Here is a 21,634-nt window from a genome sequence, read left to right as displayed (position 1 = left end):
TTATAAATCCTATTATGTTTAATGTTATTTATTAAGTAAAGTGCAACCAGAAAAATAAAGAGTATAGTAACTATAACACCAGTCTGGTAATTTTATCCAAAATAAACAGTCATCTTTTAGTTCAGAACCATTAAGCCAAGCAAATATTGCCACTAAATTTAATTTTTACTTACTAATATCAAGAAAGAAATGGCTTAATGCATGACAAACACTCACAAATATGAAGACATATTTTATCAACCTCATACATAAATACACTCTTACTCATTCAAAATGTACAATAATTACTACTAAGAGAGTTGAAAAATATCTCATTTATTTCACCTCAAGTTTATTAATACAGAAGATCATGGCAAACTGCAAGACAGTTTTGTATATAGCTGCACACCTATTGCCATAAATTATTTCCATGTATCCTATTTGCAAAACATTCCAAGTTAGAAGCATAGATAATATCTGCATATCAGGAAATTTTCTAATATTAATCTCATGAAAGTCAATTTATATATATAAATCCCAAGACTATCTTAAATTAAGAGAAGTATTATAAATCACAGTATATAACCTAGCGGACTGTACCAAATCAGCACCAAAGGACAACAAAAGGATTTTACTTATTCTGAAGAAACTGCAGTTTGTAAAATATGGAAAAAGAAAATAGTCCTTTTGGATTTTGGGGAAATTTTATCATTCATTTTTACTTACAATACACTTTCACTTTTCAATGAGTCTTTACTGTTTTCATATTCCTCTTCTATGTTTCTGGTATAAATAAGTAAGTGAACTAACATCACAGAATTATTTCTCTATCGTCTTTTTTTTTTCCTTCCAAAACACAATAGTCATAAAACTGCAATGATGAGAAAACTCCTTTGATCTGCCTAAGGGTCTTAATTCTTTCAGACATAAAGTACCATGTTATTGTGTGTTGTTTTTAGGTAAAGCTATTGTTGGTTAAACATATACAGACATGACAGAAGAGCCAACAACCTGTTACCACTGTATTCACATGACGTTTGTAGTCCAGTTTTTAATAGCAGCTCCTACTTAAAAACGTCATTTGAAACCTGCATCTCAGGTTAGGAGACCAAGTGAGATCCTACTCACAGTGCACCAGGGTACTGCTAATGAGCAAGAGTGGGGTAGCCATGCCTTTCTTCCAACCCAGGAATCAAGCCCGGGTCTTCCACGTTGCAGGAAGATTCTTTACCATCTGAGCCACCAGGGAAGCTCCAAGAATACTGGAGTGGGTAGCCATTCCTTTCTCCAGCAGACCTTCACAACCCAGGGACTGAACCTGGGTCTCCCGCATTACAGGCAGATTCTTTACCATCTGAGCCACGAGGGAAGCCCTGACGAGGTTCCTAGCAGCTTCATAATGATGCCACTTTGTTTTAAGCTGTGTTTCAAGACCAAGATGTGACTTAAGCCCACTTTCAATCCCGAGATACTGTGATGCCTGCCTTTCCCACTTCCATCCTGCTCTTAGCTCACTTCAGACACCCACGAACCCAGAGCACATCCATTAGTCTTTTATGTCCAAACCAACAAAGTTGTGTGATTAGGTTTCCAGTTTTCACACTGTGGCTGAGATGTTGCTATGTAGCTCATTATAGGTGTCGTTATTCGCTAAGAACTTGCCATTTGGAAGCAGGACCTGCCAGTTAGTGAAATCCTCATGCTTAGAGCTAATGACATTTCAGGACAGATTAGGCACCCTGCATCAATAGAGCAATTTGAACATTCTCCAGATCATTTGCCCTAGCCTGGAGAAAACTTCCTGATGTCATTTACGATTCCTGGTCCACTCATGATAATCGTTCTCTTGATCTTTCACTCATTTCTCCATCCACCAAATATTTATTTAGCATCTAACTTCGCATGACAGCACAGCAGGTGAAATGGAGTATGCAAACTTATGTGTAATCCGCCACAGCAAAGGGAAAAAAATCTAATAAAAAACTGTTGTCAGCTACATAAAATTTCACACAAATGCATAAGGACACCTGGGAAAAGGATTAGAAAGCTACATCCTGGAGCGTTGTGGTGGTTGTCTCTAGATGCCAAAACTACACTCAGTGACACTGGTAAGTGTTTACCATTTGGCTCTATGTTCTCTAGACAAATAATTATGAGATGCTGGTTCATTTATCCATTTGTTTAGGGAAGACAGAAAATATGAAAAAAGTGGACTCATTAAAAAAAGAATATTTATCAATAAAAATGCATATTTTTAAAAAAGCTCTGCTCTGTAGCACTTGCTGATGTCCATAGCCTTCTTCAAGCTTCAAGCTACAGCAGTAATGTCAGTCAGCTCACAAAGTTTCAACTCCTGTCAGCCAATACCAGCCCACTCCAGCACACCACTGATGGGCTGAGAGATATTTTCCTGTTTATATTTTTCCTATTTTCAAAACGTCTTTTAAGGATAATAGTGGTTGGCCCCAGGGACAGAAATCAAGTGGCCAGGGACATGGATGGAGGTAGACTTTTTTCTCTATATCCTATGGTGTCTTTTCAGTTTTGAAACACAGGGCATTACCAATTTTTTTTAAATTTTAATTTTTAAATCTTCAGTACATATTAGCTATGATTGTGATCAAAGGCAGTAAACGATATTTTTAGTGCCTCATATGTAAATAATCCCTATGTATATATGTGAAACATTGAAACAAGGTAAGATGTTATATGTTAGAATGGCAAAAGGAGTGGCCCAAGTTTCAAAAAGGCATTGGAGGTTCATGGAGGAAGCAATGAATGTAAACTGGAAAGGTCAGTAAAAGCTTCCTGGAGCAGTGCATGAAGTTCTGGAGTGTGAACCTGCTTTGGATGAGCAGAAAGAGAGGGAATGACATAGATGATGAGCAGACAGGCCTCTGTGCCAGGCATTTATCCTCCTGCTGAATGATGCCACTTTTCTTCACCTCTGCCAGTGCTGGAGCTGACATAACCCACAGCCTCCATTTCTCTCTGATTCTCCTTACTTCAGCTGGCATCAGAGCAAGATGCAAATAGCCAGGTATCTCAGAACTCACTATCATCAATTGCGTGGAGATGAAAGTGAAGCCAGGGACTGACACGAGGACCAGGGAAGCAGCAGCGTCTCATCTCTACTGGTAACATTAATGTTTATTTAGGGTTTGTTCCACTGCAGGCACTATGTGGTTGAACTCACAGAGCCTCATTAATGGGGAATCACTCAAGTTCTTGCTTTCAACCAAGCAGTCAAGAACTCAAGGTCAGTGGAGTGCTACCACCTCCCCACAACCACCCCCAAAAGCACCTAAGAAATAAGCAGGAAGAGCTCTTCTGAGAACTAGGACAGATCTGATGGAGAGCTGGACCCACGTCTAATCACTGCCAGGTAAAGGATGTCAGATCACTTGTTTATTCTGATGGCCGTTCTTCAACATTTAACTAGTTTACAGCTGACCATCCCGTGAAGGACATAAATGTATTCACTTATCCAGGATATGTTTTGCAAGCTAGTCATCTTAGTGGCTACCTCAGATAGTTCTACTGATTGAAATTTAACATTCTGGGGATACTTAGTTTGGCTTTTTAAAATTCTATTTTATTGGAGTATACTTGATTTACAATACTGTGTTCATTTCTACTGTACAGCAAAGTGATTCAGTTACACATACATATTCTTTTTCATTATGTTATCACAATATATTGAATATAGTTCCCTGTGCTGTATATCAGGCTGTTGCATATGTAACAGTTTGCATCTGCTAACCCCAAACTCCCAGTCTTTTCCTCCTGCACTTCTCCTTTACATCGAGCAATGGAATACTCTTTGGTTTTTAACAAATAGATTATAAGCAAATATTTATTTGCATGGGATAATCCCCAAAATATTTTGCTAAATTTTAAACAGCTATAAAATATTATGTCCAGTGTGATGCAATTTTTAAAATAGTATATCTATTCATTTTAAATAGACATGTATAACTGAAAGCATTAGTAAAAACTATCCCCAGTAGAGTAAAATTACTGATGATTTTTGCTTCCTTCTTTGTGATTTTTCCTAATTTGTAAAATTCACTGTAAGTATTACATGTAATGTTTCAAATCTGCAGCATAATTAAAACTTCCATATTCTAGAGTATTCATCCATCAGTACTTGAGAGTGGAACCTGTGCTACTTCCCCAGGAAGAGCCTGGCGCTGCCCTTGGGAATCACCTACTTCAGCCACCATAGGCGAACATAGGTACCTTCTATTCAGGCATGTCCTTGTTGGCTCCTCAGTTTTTGTAAAAAAAAAAATGTCAGTATTTCCTCCAACTCTACTGCTGCTGAAGCTCAACACTAAGTCTCACTTAACTGTCAACAAAGAATAACTGTAATTTGGGATATATCAGAGAAGGCTAACTTGAATTTAATATTATTTTCAAGACACTGGAGAAAGCAATCTAAGTGGACTACTGCCTGGAAGACAAGGTGTTTTATCAGGATTTCATACAGGAGGTGCTATTGTCATTTTGAGCAGTAAAACTTGGTCGCACAGAACTTTCGTGCACACTGCCTAAGGCCTTGCAGACAGTATTGTTTCAAACACCCTCAACATAGATGCATGTTACCTGCATTGTTATAGACTTGATTTTTCTGAAGTGCACTGTGTCATTATGAAACCAGTTGACACAAGGTTTTCTGAACTTGTTCCTTTAAAAGCACTCAATACATTTTCCCATAAAAGGTCATAGGAGACTTGGAAAGTTAAATAAGAAAAAAACAGCTGAGTAGCTAAAAAAAATAAATAAAAATAGGTCATAGGAGAAATATGTCTCTGGTCTCAGAATTAAGGATAGTTGCATTTCCTTAATCACCCAACTAGGTGTCTATTTTTTCCTTGCCCTAATTTGTATATTTCATTTTTATCTTATTGTCCTGTACATATCTCTACGAAAGTAAAATTGAAAGTGTTAGTTTTTCAGTTGTGCCCAACTCTTTGCAACCCCATGGACTATAGCCTGCCAGTCTCCTCTGTTCATGGAGTTCTCCAGCAATAATACTGAAGTGGTAGCCATTCCCTTCTCCAGGGGATCGAACCAGGGTCTCCCATTTTGCAGGAAGATTCTTTACCATTTGAGCCACCAGGGAAGCCCAGATAAATATCTCTCTATATACCACTTTAATCTTTTATAAAAATCAGCAGAGAATAAACAAGTGTTCGGGAGAGAGAATAAGACTTAAGGAAAGAAAGATAATGTCAGCAATAATAATAGGGGAAAAAAAAAAACACAACAAAGCACAAGGTTTGTGAGAGTAACATGAGGTTAGGTGCTATCACAGTGGACAGGTAAAAAATTCTGGACTCAAGAATCAGAATGATGCCAAGTGTGAAATAAGTCAGAGAAAGACAAATACTGCATGATTTCACTCATACATGTCATGTAAAACCTAAAACAAATCAGTAAACATAACAAAACAGAGTTATAGATACAAACAGGTGGTGGTCAGAGTAGAGAGGGTTTGAGGGGAGGAGATAAATAAGTGAGGAAGACTCAGAGGTACAAACTTCCAGTTATAAAATAAATGAATCATGAGTATGAATGTACAGTGTGGGGAATATAGGCAATAACTATTTGGTATCTTTATATGGTGACAACTTAATCTCTCTAATGCTTATTTTTCCTATCTGTACAATGATAATGAGAATAATGACCTTGCCACATGATCAACTTCTGTGGAAGTTTTTCTCTAGGATTATCAAGTACTTTATATGAATTTACAGATGAGGAACCTGAGGTTCAGAGGAGGTAAGAAATTTACATGAGTCACAAAGCCAGTCAGTCTTAGAGCTATGACTAGAATGCACACAGTCCAGCTCCAGATCTGTACTCTGAACCATTATCTAATACATGATGATAACAGGAATTAACACATGGAATGCACTGAGCACCCTGCCTGGCACATGATAAGCCTTTAATAATTACTGGCTTACTGCTGCTGCTGCTGCTAAGCAAATGAAAAAGTGAATTACCAATACAGATGATTTTAATATCATAAAAAATATCCTATATCTCAAATGCAGTATTTATTTATGTAAATGTTATCAAATTTATAGATAATATAAATGAATAATTAGTAATAAATTTAGCAAGGATAACTGGAAAGCATGAGAGCTAAGCACAAAGATTCGCATAAATATATTCATGTTGGTGCTATTTATTAAAGTTAAAGAAATTAGTTAAGTACCCAAAAGTAAGGAATTGATCACACAAAATATGGCATATCTCTGTACACAGACAAATTCTGGACTAAAATATGACAATTTCAACATAGTCTTCTTCGGGTGATATGATTTGTGTGAGTTCTCCTATTTCTTTATTATACTTACCAGTATTCCAATTTTTCTACAATGAAAATATATCGCTATGCTAACCCAGAGGGATGGTACAGGGAGGGAGGAGGGAGAGAGGTTCAGGATGGGGAACACGTGTATACCTGTGGCAGATTCATGTTGATGTATAGCAAAACCAATACAATATTGTAAAGTAATTAACCTCCAATTAAAATAAATAAATTAATATTTAAAAAAATAAATAAAAGATAAAAAGTAAACATTATTTTTAATTGAAATAAGTCAATATAAAGCCCTACGTATCATTTTAACAAGTCTACTTTATAGGAACAGTAAGAAAGGATCTGTCTGACACCAATCTGCCTTCAAGAACCTATCTGATAAAGGCTAGGTATATCAATATACCCTTACTATGCCTAAGGTGCTAAAAAAATTTGAAACTGTTGTAAGAAGCATCAGACAGAAAGTTCATAGATAATATGAAATCCATGCTGGTCAAGCATTTGTAGAGTTAATATATTCAACTCTAGGGACCAAACAAAACATTATCCATTTAAATGGGATGGTTTTGAGGGTGTCATCTGGAGGAAGGATGGGTGAGTTTCACGTCCCTATGAAACAAACCAGGACCCTGTGGTCTTTGCTCTCCCCACCATGTCCTCTGCCTGCCTTTTGTCTGTGGAAAACATTAGAGTCAAAGACTAAGTTTAATCAGAAAAGTGAGAACAGATGGAAACAAAGGAAAACAATCAAAGACCAAATAATGCAGTCATTAAGCAAAGTCAAGGACCTCTAGCACTTTCTCAAGGGCTATAGATAATATTCTGAGGCATATCCAGTGAGCTGTCTTACAGATACCAAAACACCAGGCGGAGAAGTTAACTGCATGATGACCAGACTGTGCCCTGGACATAAGCTGCCACAATTTTGAGAACTGGTCTCAGAGAAATGGGAACAAGCGGACCTTGGAACTGAAGATTAACCACACCTAAAACAACCAAGATGACACTGGTCAGATCACTGATGACCAATGTGAAGATGATTGTCGGAGTTGGCTGTGCTGTCTCTGCACGCAGCCCCCTCCTTCTATCTATAAAAGCTCTTGCCCCACTGGTTGCCAGCGGGGAGGAGCTGGTTTTCAGACAGATGTCCATCCAACTCCGCCTCGTTTCCCGTTGCTGGCATCTGAAGTAAAGCAAACTTTCCTTTCCACCAACCTAGCCTGTTTATTGCCTTTTGAGCAGCAAGCAACTGGACCCCACCACATCCTTTCAATATCTACAAATAGGGTAGTGGGAAAAAGCCACAGGGCAGAAAAATATAGTGCCTGAAATACAGGGGAAATTTTCTTAGCAAGCAGAAATAATCAGAACTAAATCAGGCTTCTCTGTGAAGGAACAATATCCTTTGCTGTATGTGAACCATGTTGCCCAAAGCCCAATGGAGAAGGGCAAGGTCACAGTGGTGTAAGCAAGGAACTCCCCTGATATCAACCACCTGAAGACAAGGAACAGAAACACACCAAGGGGGAAAATCCTAGTGAATTCTTAGGAACTCTCCCTTTTTTGCTCTTAGTCTTGAAGAGACTACGTCAACTATTCAGTGAATGTTTGGGTGACATCCTCTGAAAAACAAGCCAAAACCTGGGAGGAATAAAACCCAAGTAAGCAGCTTGTTACCATAATCCTTTGGGGTTAAAGATAGAATTAGATGGGGTCTTAAATACTGTGAGTAATCCAGGTAGACTGTGATCAGGAATCCTATGCTATGAGTCGATTTTCTATATTTTGTTCTCACATATATTTGGCCTTTAGTGTTTAGCAAAGATTTGCAAAGTCCCAGACTGCCCCATCTCTCATAAGGGAAACCAGGAAAAGAGGTTTCTGCTCACATCTGAATAGGATCATTAAATCCATTATATATGTAAAACACTTTACATATATAAACTCTTTGATCCTTACAACAATCTATGAAGAAGGTATTATTACTATCCCTGTATTACAGATGAGGAAATTGAGGTTATGTAATTTGCCCAAGGTCCACCAAGAGTCACAAAGTGGGTACTCATAATATGAACATGAGAGAACTTTCATTGTCAGAACCATGGCTATTCTTTCTCTAACTTGCTTGATATTATTTAGCAGCAATTTATGTATATTCTAAGTGTCATGAATGAATTTTTTCTTCTCCCTCTCCACTCCTCCTCACTACTCCCACCAGCTCCCAAATCATGTTTCTCACATGTGCGAGAAACTAGGAAATACCAGATAGCATTTTGATTCAACACACATCCAAGAATAGCTGTAACTATCACAGTCTAAGAAACACGTTGAAAAAGAATGTATTTTTGTCTGTGATTAAAATTTAAGACTATTAAACTCTAAACCCAAGCAATATCTTAAAGAAATATAATACAGTATTTTCATGGCTGTTTATCAATTAAGAAGTTTGTTTGACTTTAACATTGAGTAGGATATCTCATGCAGAAGTTAGTGATTAATAAATGGGTTTTAAGAAAATGATAACTTACGTATGCTCTTAGCAACACCAAAAACAGCAGCTCCTTCTGCTTTTAGGCTATCTCAATTACCTGTGTTTGTAATTTTGCATAATATAGCAAAATAATTTTTGCTGTTTGAAACCAATCCTGTTATCTCGCTTTTATTTAGTTCTCTTTAATGTGTTAATTTCACTATATAAAATGAAAACGCAGGAAACTCCAGCAGTCACACATACCTGTGATCCAAATGGTGAATGGAGAGGATCACTCCAGAATTTAAGTGGGTCTGTTTTAGGGTCACCAGAATAGTAAATTCATGTTTATTTCTCAGCTTCTGAAAAAACTGTTCAGCTGTAGCAGTGGAGGCTTTTATACTTCTGGGAGTATCTAAAAAGAGAAACAAACAGTAAATAGACTAGAATGTGGTCCTTTATGGTTTATAGTATCCTTTATAGGCAACATCTTTCAGAAACATTACCAGTAATTGCTGATAAATATCAAGCTCCAGACTCTGCTGGTAAATTCTTTCAAAAACACTTTTTGCTACACATAACACAGACAGTAAACCACATGAGTGACTGAGCTTGTATTTCAGGGATCTTTTTCCAAAAATGTCTTTGAGACAAGGAATCAAAGAAGCCTGTCAAAAAAGCCTGTTTGAAGAAGTGAGCTTCCAAGTTTTCTGCTCACACTCTTCCTATATCCTGGATACCATGGCCATGTCAGTGTCAAAATGGAACAGAAAGATGTCCTTCCGAGAAAAGGACCTAAGAGACCATGATAGAGCCAGTTAGCTTTCCTGACACCTTATGACAGAAAACTGGATTTAAATCAATGTGCTACCTTTCACATTGATATCTATAGCCAGCAGGCTTGCTATAAACAGATTTTTAAAAAGATCATTGAAATTAGTCACTCTCAGCCTTCTGTGCGCTGGATGAAACATTAAGATCAAATTATCATACCATATTTTTGAAAGAAATGCAGAGAACTTAATTCCCACATCCCTCTCCCCTGGTTTACAGCACAACTAGACAAGAGATTTGAGTGGGAGAGTAGATTTTTATCCTGCACTTCTCCTTGGTTTAGTCTTACAGCTCCAACCTCAGGACTCACAGGATATGGGAAAAATAGCCAGGGACAGACCTAGTGGACAAGATAAAGCCTATCATTCAAGCCATCTGCCAACAAAGCGTAACACTTTCCTATTCGAAGTGTGAGCAAAAGGTTGATGGGACCCAGCACACAGTTTCTGCTGTTATCAAATCCTTCCACTCTTTTCTGTGTTCTAGACCAAATAGACTAGATAAGGAGCTCTCAATGGGGAAGATCCCTGCATTAGGAGAGAACAATCCTTCCTTGAAGACTGTCCTACGAACCGCAGAACATTTACACCCCTGGTTCTTCCCCTAGACAATGCCAGTGGCACCCAATCCTAGTCACTGTGACAACCCAAAGTTCTCCCACACATTGCCAAGCATTCCCTTGGGAACAGTGTAGGAGAAATCAGGTTCAGAATAGCTACCTTGATGAAACAGAGATTGTGGGATTAATCTAACGTTCCCACTTTTCCAGCCCCACAAATTTATGGAATAAAAATGTAACCATCTGGTTTGTGTCCATCACTGGGAATGCACAAACATGGAGGAGCCCTCAAGATATTCATAAAATAGAGGAGGGGATAAAAAATCCTAATAAAAGAAATGCTGTCATTTTCAGCATAAATACAAAGTGTTCTTTCAGGTAAATAAAAAGTGTTCTTGGATCACAGAGGGAAAAGTAGCCAACATCAGTTGGAGGGAAGGAGCTCATAAAACAGACGGCATTCGGTCAGGAGTTATGGGCTTCCCTGGCAGCTCAGACGGTAAAGAATCCACCTGCAGTGAAGGAGACCCGAGTCTGATCCCTGGCTTGGGAAGATCGCATGGAGAAGTGAATGGCTACCCACCCCAGTATTCTTTCCTGAAGAATCCCAGGGACAGAGAAGCCTGGAGGGCTACAGTCAACGGGGTCACAAAGAGTCAGACATGACTGAGTGACTAACACCTTCACCTTCTTCACCAGGTAGAGAAGAGAGGGAAAACCATCCCAGCCATAGAAATAGCTGATGAAAAGCACAGTGGTATGAAAGGGCATGACATGGCTGAAAGAGCAAACAGCAGCCACTGCAGAATGGAGCTGGGCAGGAAAGCTGGATAGGATAGGCAGGGCTTTGTGTGCCAGTGTAACAGATATTTGTCTTTGTCACCATCCACGATTTAATCTCTGGGTGAAAAAATTAAAATAAATAAAAATAATTCTTATGTGCCACTGAAAAACGATCCCACCTCACTCCTAACCCACAGCTTCCTCTGTGCTAGAAGGACTCTGATCCATCCCAGCATCACCTCTTCCTGTCCGCAGTAACTGATTCAGGAACAGGCACCTAACCCAGGACAAGGAAATCAAGTTCAGGATACTGGTTCAAAGTTTCAGGACAAAGAAATTTCCATGTTTCCAAAAAGAAACTTCTTCAGTTCTACCCCATAGTCACAACCAAAAGCATAACAATAATCTGCAATTTCAGCCATGATTAATGTAATACTTTCTCCCCAGACTCCAGCAAGGAGAAGAGAGGCTTTGCGGAGATGCAATCCAGTTCCTCCGAGCTCCAAAACCTTCTACTGCCTCAAGGAGGCACATAAGATGTGACTCTGTGAGAAGAATTTACCTAGTGTTAACTTTTAATCTACTCCAATTTATATACAAGTGAATTATTCACAAATTCCCTAAATTCATTCTAACTTAGAAGCAAATTAAAATTGAATTATAAATATTTATTATGCTCCCCCCTCCCCCACCCTTTTCAGGCTTCAGTTTGGTTCAAGGTAGAGCTTGAGCAAAATCCTGTCTTGCTGAACAGGGTGATAGATGGGGACTCCAAGGGAAGAAACAGAGGAAGAACTACGATGAATATGGAAATGATGATCAGAGCCACCAATAGAAGCAAAGGTGTGGCCCAGTGAGGCTAAGCTCCGATAGTGAGAGAAAAGAAACTGAGAAAAGGATAGCAGCTGCCTGACAAGGTAGAACTTTAGGGAAGAGATGCTTAAAGAGGATTTTTAGAAAGTTTCATCATTTGGTACTCAAAAGAAAACCTCTGTTATTTTCCATTGCTTTTCGAGTCAGATTTGTGAATGGTTGAAAGGCTGTGTTATTTCTGTGGGTATTGTCTTGTTTTCAGAAGAAATGACATGTGAAGACTGACCTTATGATGAAAGGAAGGATGTAAAAATGGATTACATTTGAGTATCCTTGGTAAAAATGTACATCACCATGGTTGAAAACATGGTGAAGGCAAGTGTAGTTTAAGGGAAATTATCTTGTAAAAATTGTTCAATCTTCATTTTGGAAAAATTTCTCTGGTAGCCATATGGAAGGTTATTTGAAAAAAGAAAAAAAAATTGAACATAGGGAAAACTCTTGAGAGACTAATAATTCACATGATTGTTGACTTTTTGTTAAGTTTCACATGGCATTTACCAGGAATGCAGATAGAGAGCTACTTACTGGTCATTTCACTGCCTGTCAGGAACGCTGATGCAAGAAGGGCATTGAGATTCAGGAAGTGCTTAAGGAGACCTGTAAGGCAGAACCATCCTTTATCCTACCAGGGTGGTAAGTAGGGTCCCAGAAGGTCTCTAGCCAGCTTAGACTTAAGCCTATTCACTCATTGGGTCACAGTTCAGGACAAGCTCTCTCACCTGTCCAAGCTCTCCTCTTGGCCCATTACACTTCCTGTTTTGCTCCCTCTATGAGGATTAGGATGACTTGCAAGAAGAAGAGACCCTCTAACATCGAACATGTCCTGCCGAAGCTCCACTCAGTCTACACTTTACTGACAGGAAAAATGAAATTCTTTTTTTCCATCCTGATTAACCAAGTTCATGGTTATAGAGGTTTAAAAACTGGGGCTGTTATACACATCTGTGTCTCTTTCCCTGTCTTGCATACAGGGTCGTCATTGCCATCTTCCTAAATTCCATATATATGTGTTAGTATACTGTATTGGTGTTTTTCTTTCTGGCTTACTTCACTCTGTATAATCGGCTCCAGTTTCATCCATCTCATCAGAACTGATTCAAATGAATTCTCTTTAACGGCTGAGTAATACTCCATTGTGTATATGTACCACAGCTTTCTTATCCATTCATCTGCTGATGGACATCTAGGTTGTTTCCATGTCCTGGCTATTATAAACAGTGCTGCGATGAACATTGGGGTACATGTGTCTCTTTCCATTCTGGTTTCCTTGGTGACAGGAAAAAAGACACAGATGGGTATAACGGACTTTTGGACTCAGAGGGAGAGGGAGAGGGTGGGATGATTTGGGAGAATGGCATTCTAACATGTATACTATCATGTAAGAATTGAATCGCCAGTCTATGTCTGATGCAGGATACAGCATGCTTGGGGCTGGTGCATGGGGATGACCCAGAGAGATGTTATGGGGAGGGAGGTGGGAGGGGGGTTCATGTTTGGGAATGCATGTAAGAATTAAAGATTTTAAAATTTAAAAAATAAAAAACAAAAAAAATAAAAAAATAAAAAAAATAAAATAAAAATAAAAAAAAAATAAAAACTGGGGCTGGCATGAATCTGGCATTCCTAGTCCAGAAGCCTAAGACACAGTGAAGGGAGGTTATTGAATGAGACAGAGAGAGCACCTATACAAAGCAAAATAATTTTCAGCTTTCTGTCAATAGAACACCATCTCCCACGAACACTTACTTCACTGTAATGATATTTACATCTATTGTTCCCCCTTAAAAACATGTTTTTCAAGAATCCAGTATGTCTGAGTCTAAGAAGGGCTTGAAGGGAGCCTGAACTCTGTGAGTAGCTCAGAAAAATTAGCAGGGGTCGAATTCAAGAGGTTTTTAGAAAGCAAAGTGTAAACAATTTGGTCACCAATAAAGGACATGCAAAAGGTGAGAAAAAAAAAAAAAAACAACCAGAAAAAAATTGACTCCAAAATTCCCAGCTTGAGAGAATGAATGAAAGGAACTGCAGGACAAGCATAATGGTACCCAGATGGGATTTCGATTTTAGAAATGGTCATTCTGAGGTATTCAGAGACGTGCATGTGCACACGTCCAGTAGGAGGCTGGCACTACAGAACCTGATCTCAAGAGAGAGGTCAAGGTTGGCAGTATAAATGTAGAGGTCATCGGAACACAGCATCTAAAGTGACAGGCATGCCTGAGTAAATCATAGAAATCACAGGAATGAGAGGAGGCTAAAAGGATGGACCATAAAGACACTAGATCTGTAGAACAGCAGGGACAGCATATATAACTCTATGTGTGTACTACATAAGGCTGCACGTCTATACCATACAACATTTGTCTTTCAAAAATGTATAAATAATATATTTTCCCCTTTGAACCCACATTCCATTTTATTCTCACAAAGCTTGACAAGGACAACTGTTATCACAGTTGTCAATGGGAAAAGCAAACAAAGGAACAATTCTGTGAGTCACCCAAAGGCACCCAGCATGCTAGAGGTGTAATGGGGATAACAATTTTTGGTCCAATATTCTTTCCACTAAATTGCCCTGCCTTCTGAACGCATCCTAACCTATGCTCAACTGCCTCTCATAAACAGAAAAGCAAATTCAAGAATATGAACACAGAAAATAATGTAGAAAAAAGTAATTATATAAGATAACATTTTCAGTTCAGCCAGTGACTGGCTTAGTAGTGATTTTAAGAAAGGTCACTTTCCTCATTTGCATTTGTTTCCCAATTCGTAAAGTTAGCATTCTTGCCTTCTATTTTCATCTCAAAGATTACATAATGTTCAGAGAGACTTCTTAGTTCCTGTGATTATTACTTCAAGACCCAACTCTATTCCTTACCAGAAAACCAAGGCAGAGAAACCACCACGTGAGAATAATTCTACTTTATTTTTGTTATCATTTCAATTTTCAGAATTCACAATTAAATTCAGGGACGTATTAAGCAATTCCTCAACAAGGCCTCCTGTTAGGAACCACGTATAAAAAATAGAATGTGTGTGGTGGTTCTGAACCCAGAATAATAAGTTTCTAATGCCAGCTATCAGATGACTAACTGTTCTTGGCATGTAGCAACACCATGTGTTGGCTTTTCACATTATGATACATATTATTATTATTCTCACAAGCAATGAGCCTGTGGTACCTACTCAAACTACCAAGAGCCATTATACCCTTGTGACTTTCTGAGCTTACTTTCATTCGAAGTATTACAAGCGCCACAAAATACAAGTTTCCACATATGAAAATTGACATAAAAGTTTCGGGCAATGTAAACACTGCATTGTTTTAAGAGCCTGAAAAAAAAAAAAGTTTCTGGCAATGAAATTATTCTTAGGATAAATCCTGCCTACCACCCTCTGTCTCTAGAGAGCTGATCATTCTCTTATGGACAAAAGGCAAAGTGAACTGAATTTCTTTTCAAAGAAGAACGGACAAAGATCATTTGAAGTGCCTGTTTAGAGAAAAACAGGCTAAGAAAAGGGTCTTTAAAAGCTACTAGGAAGCTGCATAGAAGAACTTACCAACATGCCCATGCTATACAAGGTCTTTTAATGAACTGCTTGAATTTAAAGCAAAACTTCATTTCCATGTTTTCCATATTTATTGTGTGCAGAGCATAAAAATACCAACAAAAACATGAGTGGCATTTTCAAGTAGTTATTAATAAGTAATAAAGCAGGTCAGAAGCAATCACATCAAAATACTCATTTTTAGTCATGGGACTTCCAGAATGAAGACATGAGCTCACACGTGAATGCAGAGTAACCACCCCCCAACACACACACACACACACACACACACACACACGGTTAAGGGGAGAGAGGAGAGTGAGGATGAAATGGAGCGAGACTGGTTTTTTTCTAAATCAAAATGCAGCTGAATGAAAGTGTATCTGTGGTCACAAATATGGATGTTTACTGATAAAGAATCCAACTGGAGCTTCTTTAAGTACTAATTTTGGTGCATTAGTAGTAAAAGAAGGAATCTGTCCATCTCCCAAAAACAAAGCAATTGTTAATAATTCTTTCCTTCTTTTGCACTTAAACTGCATCACTACCACTGCCATCATGAATCTAATGAGTGTCTGTCCCCTGACAGGTCTCTATCCTGTCTGCAGTATGTAGAAACCTAAATTGATTACCTGCCACATAATCAGACTAATAAAGATAAAATGTGCAGATTCAATCATTAAAAACAGTCTATCTCAGGCATAGAATAGTTAACTTAGAATGTTCCAAAACTCACCAAATTACCCTATTTTCCCAGTCTCTAACTGGGAACAGTTGTCTTCTAAATTCAGATTAGAAATGTATGCTGTTATAACTATTATCACTGTTGTTCATTGCTCTTGCTCTCCCTTCAATATTCCCATGCCTTTATGGTCCAAAACTTTAAAGGAAAAATAATAATTTTAAAAGCCATAAAAACTGGATTAACACAGAATATGCAGTTTGCAAAATTCTTCAACATGAGCAATCTCATTTAAGCCTTGGCAACTTTGAATAAATGGGATTAGTAGCTCTACGGTAATAAAAATTACAGATGAGGAAAGCAGCACAGAGAAACCAAATCACTCATCTCCACTAGAGGCTCAAAATCAGAGCTGATATGAGGAACTTGTTGCTTTAAAACTTTAGGAACTTCCTGAATGAAATTTAAAACTGGCCACATACACAGTGGGCAAGGAGAGACTATAAGAAGAAGTAGATAGCTTCAGATTGATAGGTGGCAGGTTTAACAAACAAAGGAACTTATACACCAGGCTTGTCTTGGGCAGTTGCAAGATGAACAGATCTCCACACTTGCCTACCAGAATCTTAAAAGTTTATATAGAAACCTTACACTGGGTTCAGTCACATATGTTTCTCCAAGGTGGCTGTATGGTTGAAAAGAGCTCCCAGTGTGGGTACCCTTGAATGTACATTTCAAGGATGGGAGGGGGTGAGGAGGTTCTGACTGTCCTGGTCTGGCTTTTGGGTCATCTGGCGGTCATGTCCTCTCAATGACCTTCTCCAGTAGGGTACCTTAGGCAGTTATGTGGGACTACTGGAATGAACCTACCAAATTCAGTTGACAGAACCTGGATCCGAACCCAGGCCATGATGGCGATGCATACTCTACAAAGTAGATAAACCCTCATTTTAAGTTAACTTTTATGAAAAAATTTATTTTGAAGATAAACAAATACATTTTTCTTGATCTTTGGATCAATTTAGGATTTGCAGATCTACAAAACTACTCATATCACACAATCCCTCAGCTGATACTTGAAACAACTGAGGTATAACTGGCACTAAATTTTAAAAAGTTTTTTAAAAAGACAATTTTCAAATAATTCTCCTCAAAAAGTTACTGATCAAAATCTATGAGTAATCCACAACTATTTCATCAACAAACGCACATCTAAGGATGCCACATCCTCACCCTTTAGACATCTACATGCTTTTTTACATTCCCAGGTTCGAGGAGTACAAAGACATACTCTTGGGAGGTCAACTTGGAAATATCCCTTCATTAAATCCAAAACAATCTCAACGGTTTCTTTCAAATCCACAGATAATTATCGGAGAAGGCAATGGCACCCCACTCCAGTACTCTTGCCTGGAAAATCCCATGGATGGAGAAGCCTGGAAGGCTACAGTCCATGGGGTCGCTGAGGGTCAGACACGACTGAGCGACTTCACTTTCACTTTTCACTTTCATGCATTGGAGAAGGACATGGCAACCCACTCCAGCGTTCTTGTCTGGAGAATCCCAGGGACAGGGGAGCCTGGTGGGCTTCCGTTTATGGGGTCGCACAGAGTCGGACACGACTGAAGTGACTTAGCAGCAGCAGCAGATAATTATAATTTGATTCAATGCATAATAAACATATATATTCACATATTATTTACCAAAAAGATTTGTTGGCTTAGTGTTGTGAATACCTGTGTGTGTGTTCAGTCATGTCCAGCTCTTTGCAATTCCATGGACTGTAGCCAGTCAGGTTCCTCTGTCCATGGAATTTTCTATGCAAGAACACTGGAGTGGGTTGCCATTTTCTACTTTAAGGGATCTTCCTGACCTAGGGATTAAACTCGAGTCTCCTGCATCTCCTGCATTAGCAGGCAGATTCCTTACCACAGCACCACCTGGGAGCCCCAACACACAAACAGACATACACAAATAAATACAATAAAAAATCAGAAACAAAAGCATCCACTAACTAGTCAAAGAAACAAAAACAAATCGCAGATTCAACTACTAGATGATGAAGCACAAGCTGGAACCAACATTGAGAGGAGAAATATTAATAACCTCAGATATGGAGATGACACCACACTTAGAGCAGAAAGCAAAGAACTGAAGAGCCTCTTGATGAAAGTGAAAGGGAAGTGTGAAAAAGTTGGCTTAAAACTCAACTTTCAGAAAACTAAGATCATGGCATCCGGTCCCATCACTTTATGGCAAATAGATGGGGAAACAGCGGAAACAGTGTCAGACTTTATTTTGGGGGGTTCCAAAATCCCTGTAGATGGTGATTGCAGCCATGAAATTAAAAGACGCTTACTCCTTAGAATAAAAGTTATGACCAACCTAGAGAGCATATTAAAAAGCAGAGACATTACTTTGCCAACAAAGGTCCATCTAGTCAAAGCCAGTAGTCATGTATGGATGTGAGACTTGGACCATAAAGAAAGCTGAGCGCCAAAGAATTGATGCTTTTGAACTGTGGTGTTGGAGAAGACTCTTGAGAGTCCCTTGGAGATCCAACCAGTCTATCCTAAAGGAAATCAGTCCTGAATATTCATTGGAAGGACTGATGCTACAGCTGAAACTCCAATCATTTGGCCACCTGATACAAAGAACTGATTCATTTGAAAAGACCCTGATGCTGGGAAAGATTGAAAGCAGGAGGAAAAGGGGACAACAGAGGATGAGATGGCTGGATGGCATCACTGACTCAATGGACACGAGTCTGAGTAAACTCTGGGAGTTGGTGATGGACAGGGAGGCCTGGCGTGCTGCAGTCCATGGGGCCGCAAAGAGTTGGACACGACTGAGTGACTGAACTGAACTGAACTACAAGATTTAGCAACTATATGATTGACTTTAAGCAAATTATCGGAATTTCATTAAATCAGAACAAAATGTACTCAAGGTGTAAAGGACTTAAAATAATAAAACATCTCTATACTTTGAAGCTTAAAATTATATACACAACAACCATAACAAGATATTCTCTCACTTTCTTTAGTCACTAAGTCGTGTCTGACTCTTGCGACCCCATATACTATAGCCTGCCAGGCTCCTCTGTCCATGAGATTCTCCAGGCAAGAATACTGGAGTGGGTTGTCATTTCCTTCTCCAGGGGATCTTCCCGACCCAGGGATCGAACCCAGGTCTCCTGCATTGCAGGCAAATTCTTTCCTGATTGAGCTATGAGGGAAGCCCTACACTCTGAAGCTTAAAATTACATACACAACTACCATAAGACAAGATATTAAGGTTATTCTATTTTTGTTTGTTTTGATTCCATGGAAACAAGCAACTTTTTGAAAACTGGCTTCCATGAAAACTGCTGCTTGAGTTTATAATCACATTAATACTTTTAGCTAGTGTTTAGCAGTCCCTCAGAACTTCACCAGTGAAATTAGCAGCTGTTTTGTTACCAGCAAAATTAAGAAGGTAAATTAGCCAAAACAGTATTCCTCTTTATCATCTCTTCTCTCAACTGCAATAGTGCTCAAGACTAAGATCAAATAAACAGAAATACTAAGCAAACAGAAGAGAGTATGATGATTGATGACAATGACAATGTCAATGATTAAAATGATGACATCATTTACAACTTCAGTAGACTGGTTGCACTGCTTTGTTGATCCTGCCTCATTACTTATGGATAGTAGTCACAACAACATCATTTGAACATAAGTAGTAGATCTGAGAATTAGTAATTTGCTACACCTTTATTTAAAGTAGCCCAAAATATTATATACAATTGAACCCAAACTGTATACAATGTCTTAGCTAATATCATTTGACTATGTCTTAAATACATAAGAAAACTTAAATTCATGGACTTTCATGATTTACAAAACATGCTTTTGCTGTGATTAAAGTCATTAAAAACTTGAATAAGTGAAATATTTGAATTTCTTTAAAAAAGGAAAAAACATGAATTTTTATTGGTCTTACTATTGATCATTAACAGATGAAGAGGCTCAACTGCACCTTCCTATACTGATGTAGTTAGGATGAATGAGGTATTGCTTACATTAACAAACTGCTCACCTTAACAGTGAAGTGTATAAATTCATCGATTATGTAAGCTCTCTTTTCTCTTATAAGACATCTCATATATAGTACCTAGCTATATCTTTAATACATATATAATTACTCTTTGTAAATGTTCATATATTAAAAGAGTAACTAGAAATTTAAAAGAAATATATATTTATAATAGTTTTTTAAGTGAACCACATGTCATTCATTTATTTTATTTGAAACCTAATCAAATATTCATACAGTCCCTGAGAAGGATAAGACAGAAAAAAATAATATGTTCCTTCACAAAGCTGGCTATCTTTTTATCCACACATATGTTAGTGTTTAGCTGGCTTAGTAGATTTATTAATGTAAAAAGAAAGAAAAAAACATAGGATCAAGATGAGATTTTTATTACGTATACTCAACATTCAATTGAACTATTAATTGACGAGAATAAAGAATAGGGATCTCTAAGATAGCTTTACATCTACAAAATGTGAAATTTATAAATGGTGCAACCTCAGATTGCAGAGCCAGATTCTAACAGAATCTTTGCTGAATAGCCAAAGAGACAGTATACAGTTCCCCATCAATTAGGCAGAGCTGAAGTGCTGAAATACACAATTTCGTCTTCTACCTAATAGGCCAATTTGACCTGAGACATCAATTTTGGGAATTTGCTCCGCTTTTATCCTTCTTTAATTACAATAATCAAATTACTTTAGAATAACAAGACAACAAAATATCAGTTATCATGATTTATCACCCTATTGAAACTGTGCTTTTTTATGATTATTATTTTCACTGAAAGAAAGAAAACAGCATTATAAAGTACCAAAGGATACAGGGCACAGCATAATCAGTTTCTCAACCCAGAGTCTCAGACACCAGCCTTTAAGTCTACCTCTGTCCTTGTTCCCCAGGCTCCATATCTATCTCCCCTCCATTTCTGAACCAGTTATGATAATTAGGCCAGAAAATTAAAAGTGAAGCTCAAAATTAAGTCTTACTGCTCAGAGATTCAATAACAATAAAACAGCTCTGAGAATTTGTACAGCCTCTAAAATAAATCATTTCCCAGCCCTGCTATGTTGGCCCAATCTACAAAGCTGAGCCGCTGCTTCAGTTTTCTAGCCTAGAACTCAAAATTCTGTCCTGCACACCCATCTGTTTGGTTGAGGCTCTGATGCTCAGACAGGATCTTGCCAATTCTCTCTGCTAATCCTCAGGAATAGATGAATCCTGTTAAAAAGTGTCAGAATGCTAGATCCATCAAATGATGCCTGCCTGCCTTTGAACTGTAGGGGTTACTGGACTTTCCTCATTAGCAGACTGGATACTACCCCAGCTTCTACTCATCCTCATACCCTCCTCCATCCCATCCTATCATCCTCCTGGAGTTTTTCCTGCTCCTATGAGTTTTTCTAAATTATGTTCACTATTTAAGTGAGGATTCTATCCCTAGATAAAGCACAGAAAATTCACTTGACCTTAATCTCCACTACTCAT

The 21,634-nt window shown here is 38.2% G+C and overlaps 1 protein-coding gene across 4 annotated transcripts in view; it reads right to left on the bottom strand.

The window, feature by feature from the left end:
- Window positions 1-21,634, bottom strand: part of NELL2 (neural EGFL like 2) — a 400,596-nt gene that overhangs the window by 334,486 nt on the left and 44,476 nt on the right. For all 4 annotated transcript variants that reach the window (XM_004006428.5, XM_042246832.1, XM_015094719.4 and 1 more), the window contains one exon: window positions 9,048-9,198. In XM_004006428.5, coding sequence (XP_004006477.2) covers window positions 9,048-9,198 — 151 coding nt within the window. The remainder of the gene's footprint in view (window positions 1-9,047; window positions 9,199-21,634) is intronic.

Source organism: Ovis aries, chromosome 3 (genome assembly GCF_016772045.2).
Source record: "Ovis aries strain OAR_USU_Benz2616 breed Rambouillet chromosome 3, ARS-UI_Ramb_v3.0, whole genome shotgun sequence".
NCBI lineage: Eukaryota > Metazoa > Chordata > Mammalia > Artiodactyla > Bovidae > Ovis > Ovis aries.
The sequence above is the reverse complement of the archived record's forward strand: the minus strand, read 5'-3'. Positions and strand labels throughout refer to the sequence as shown.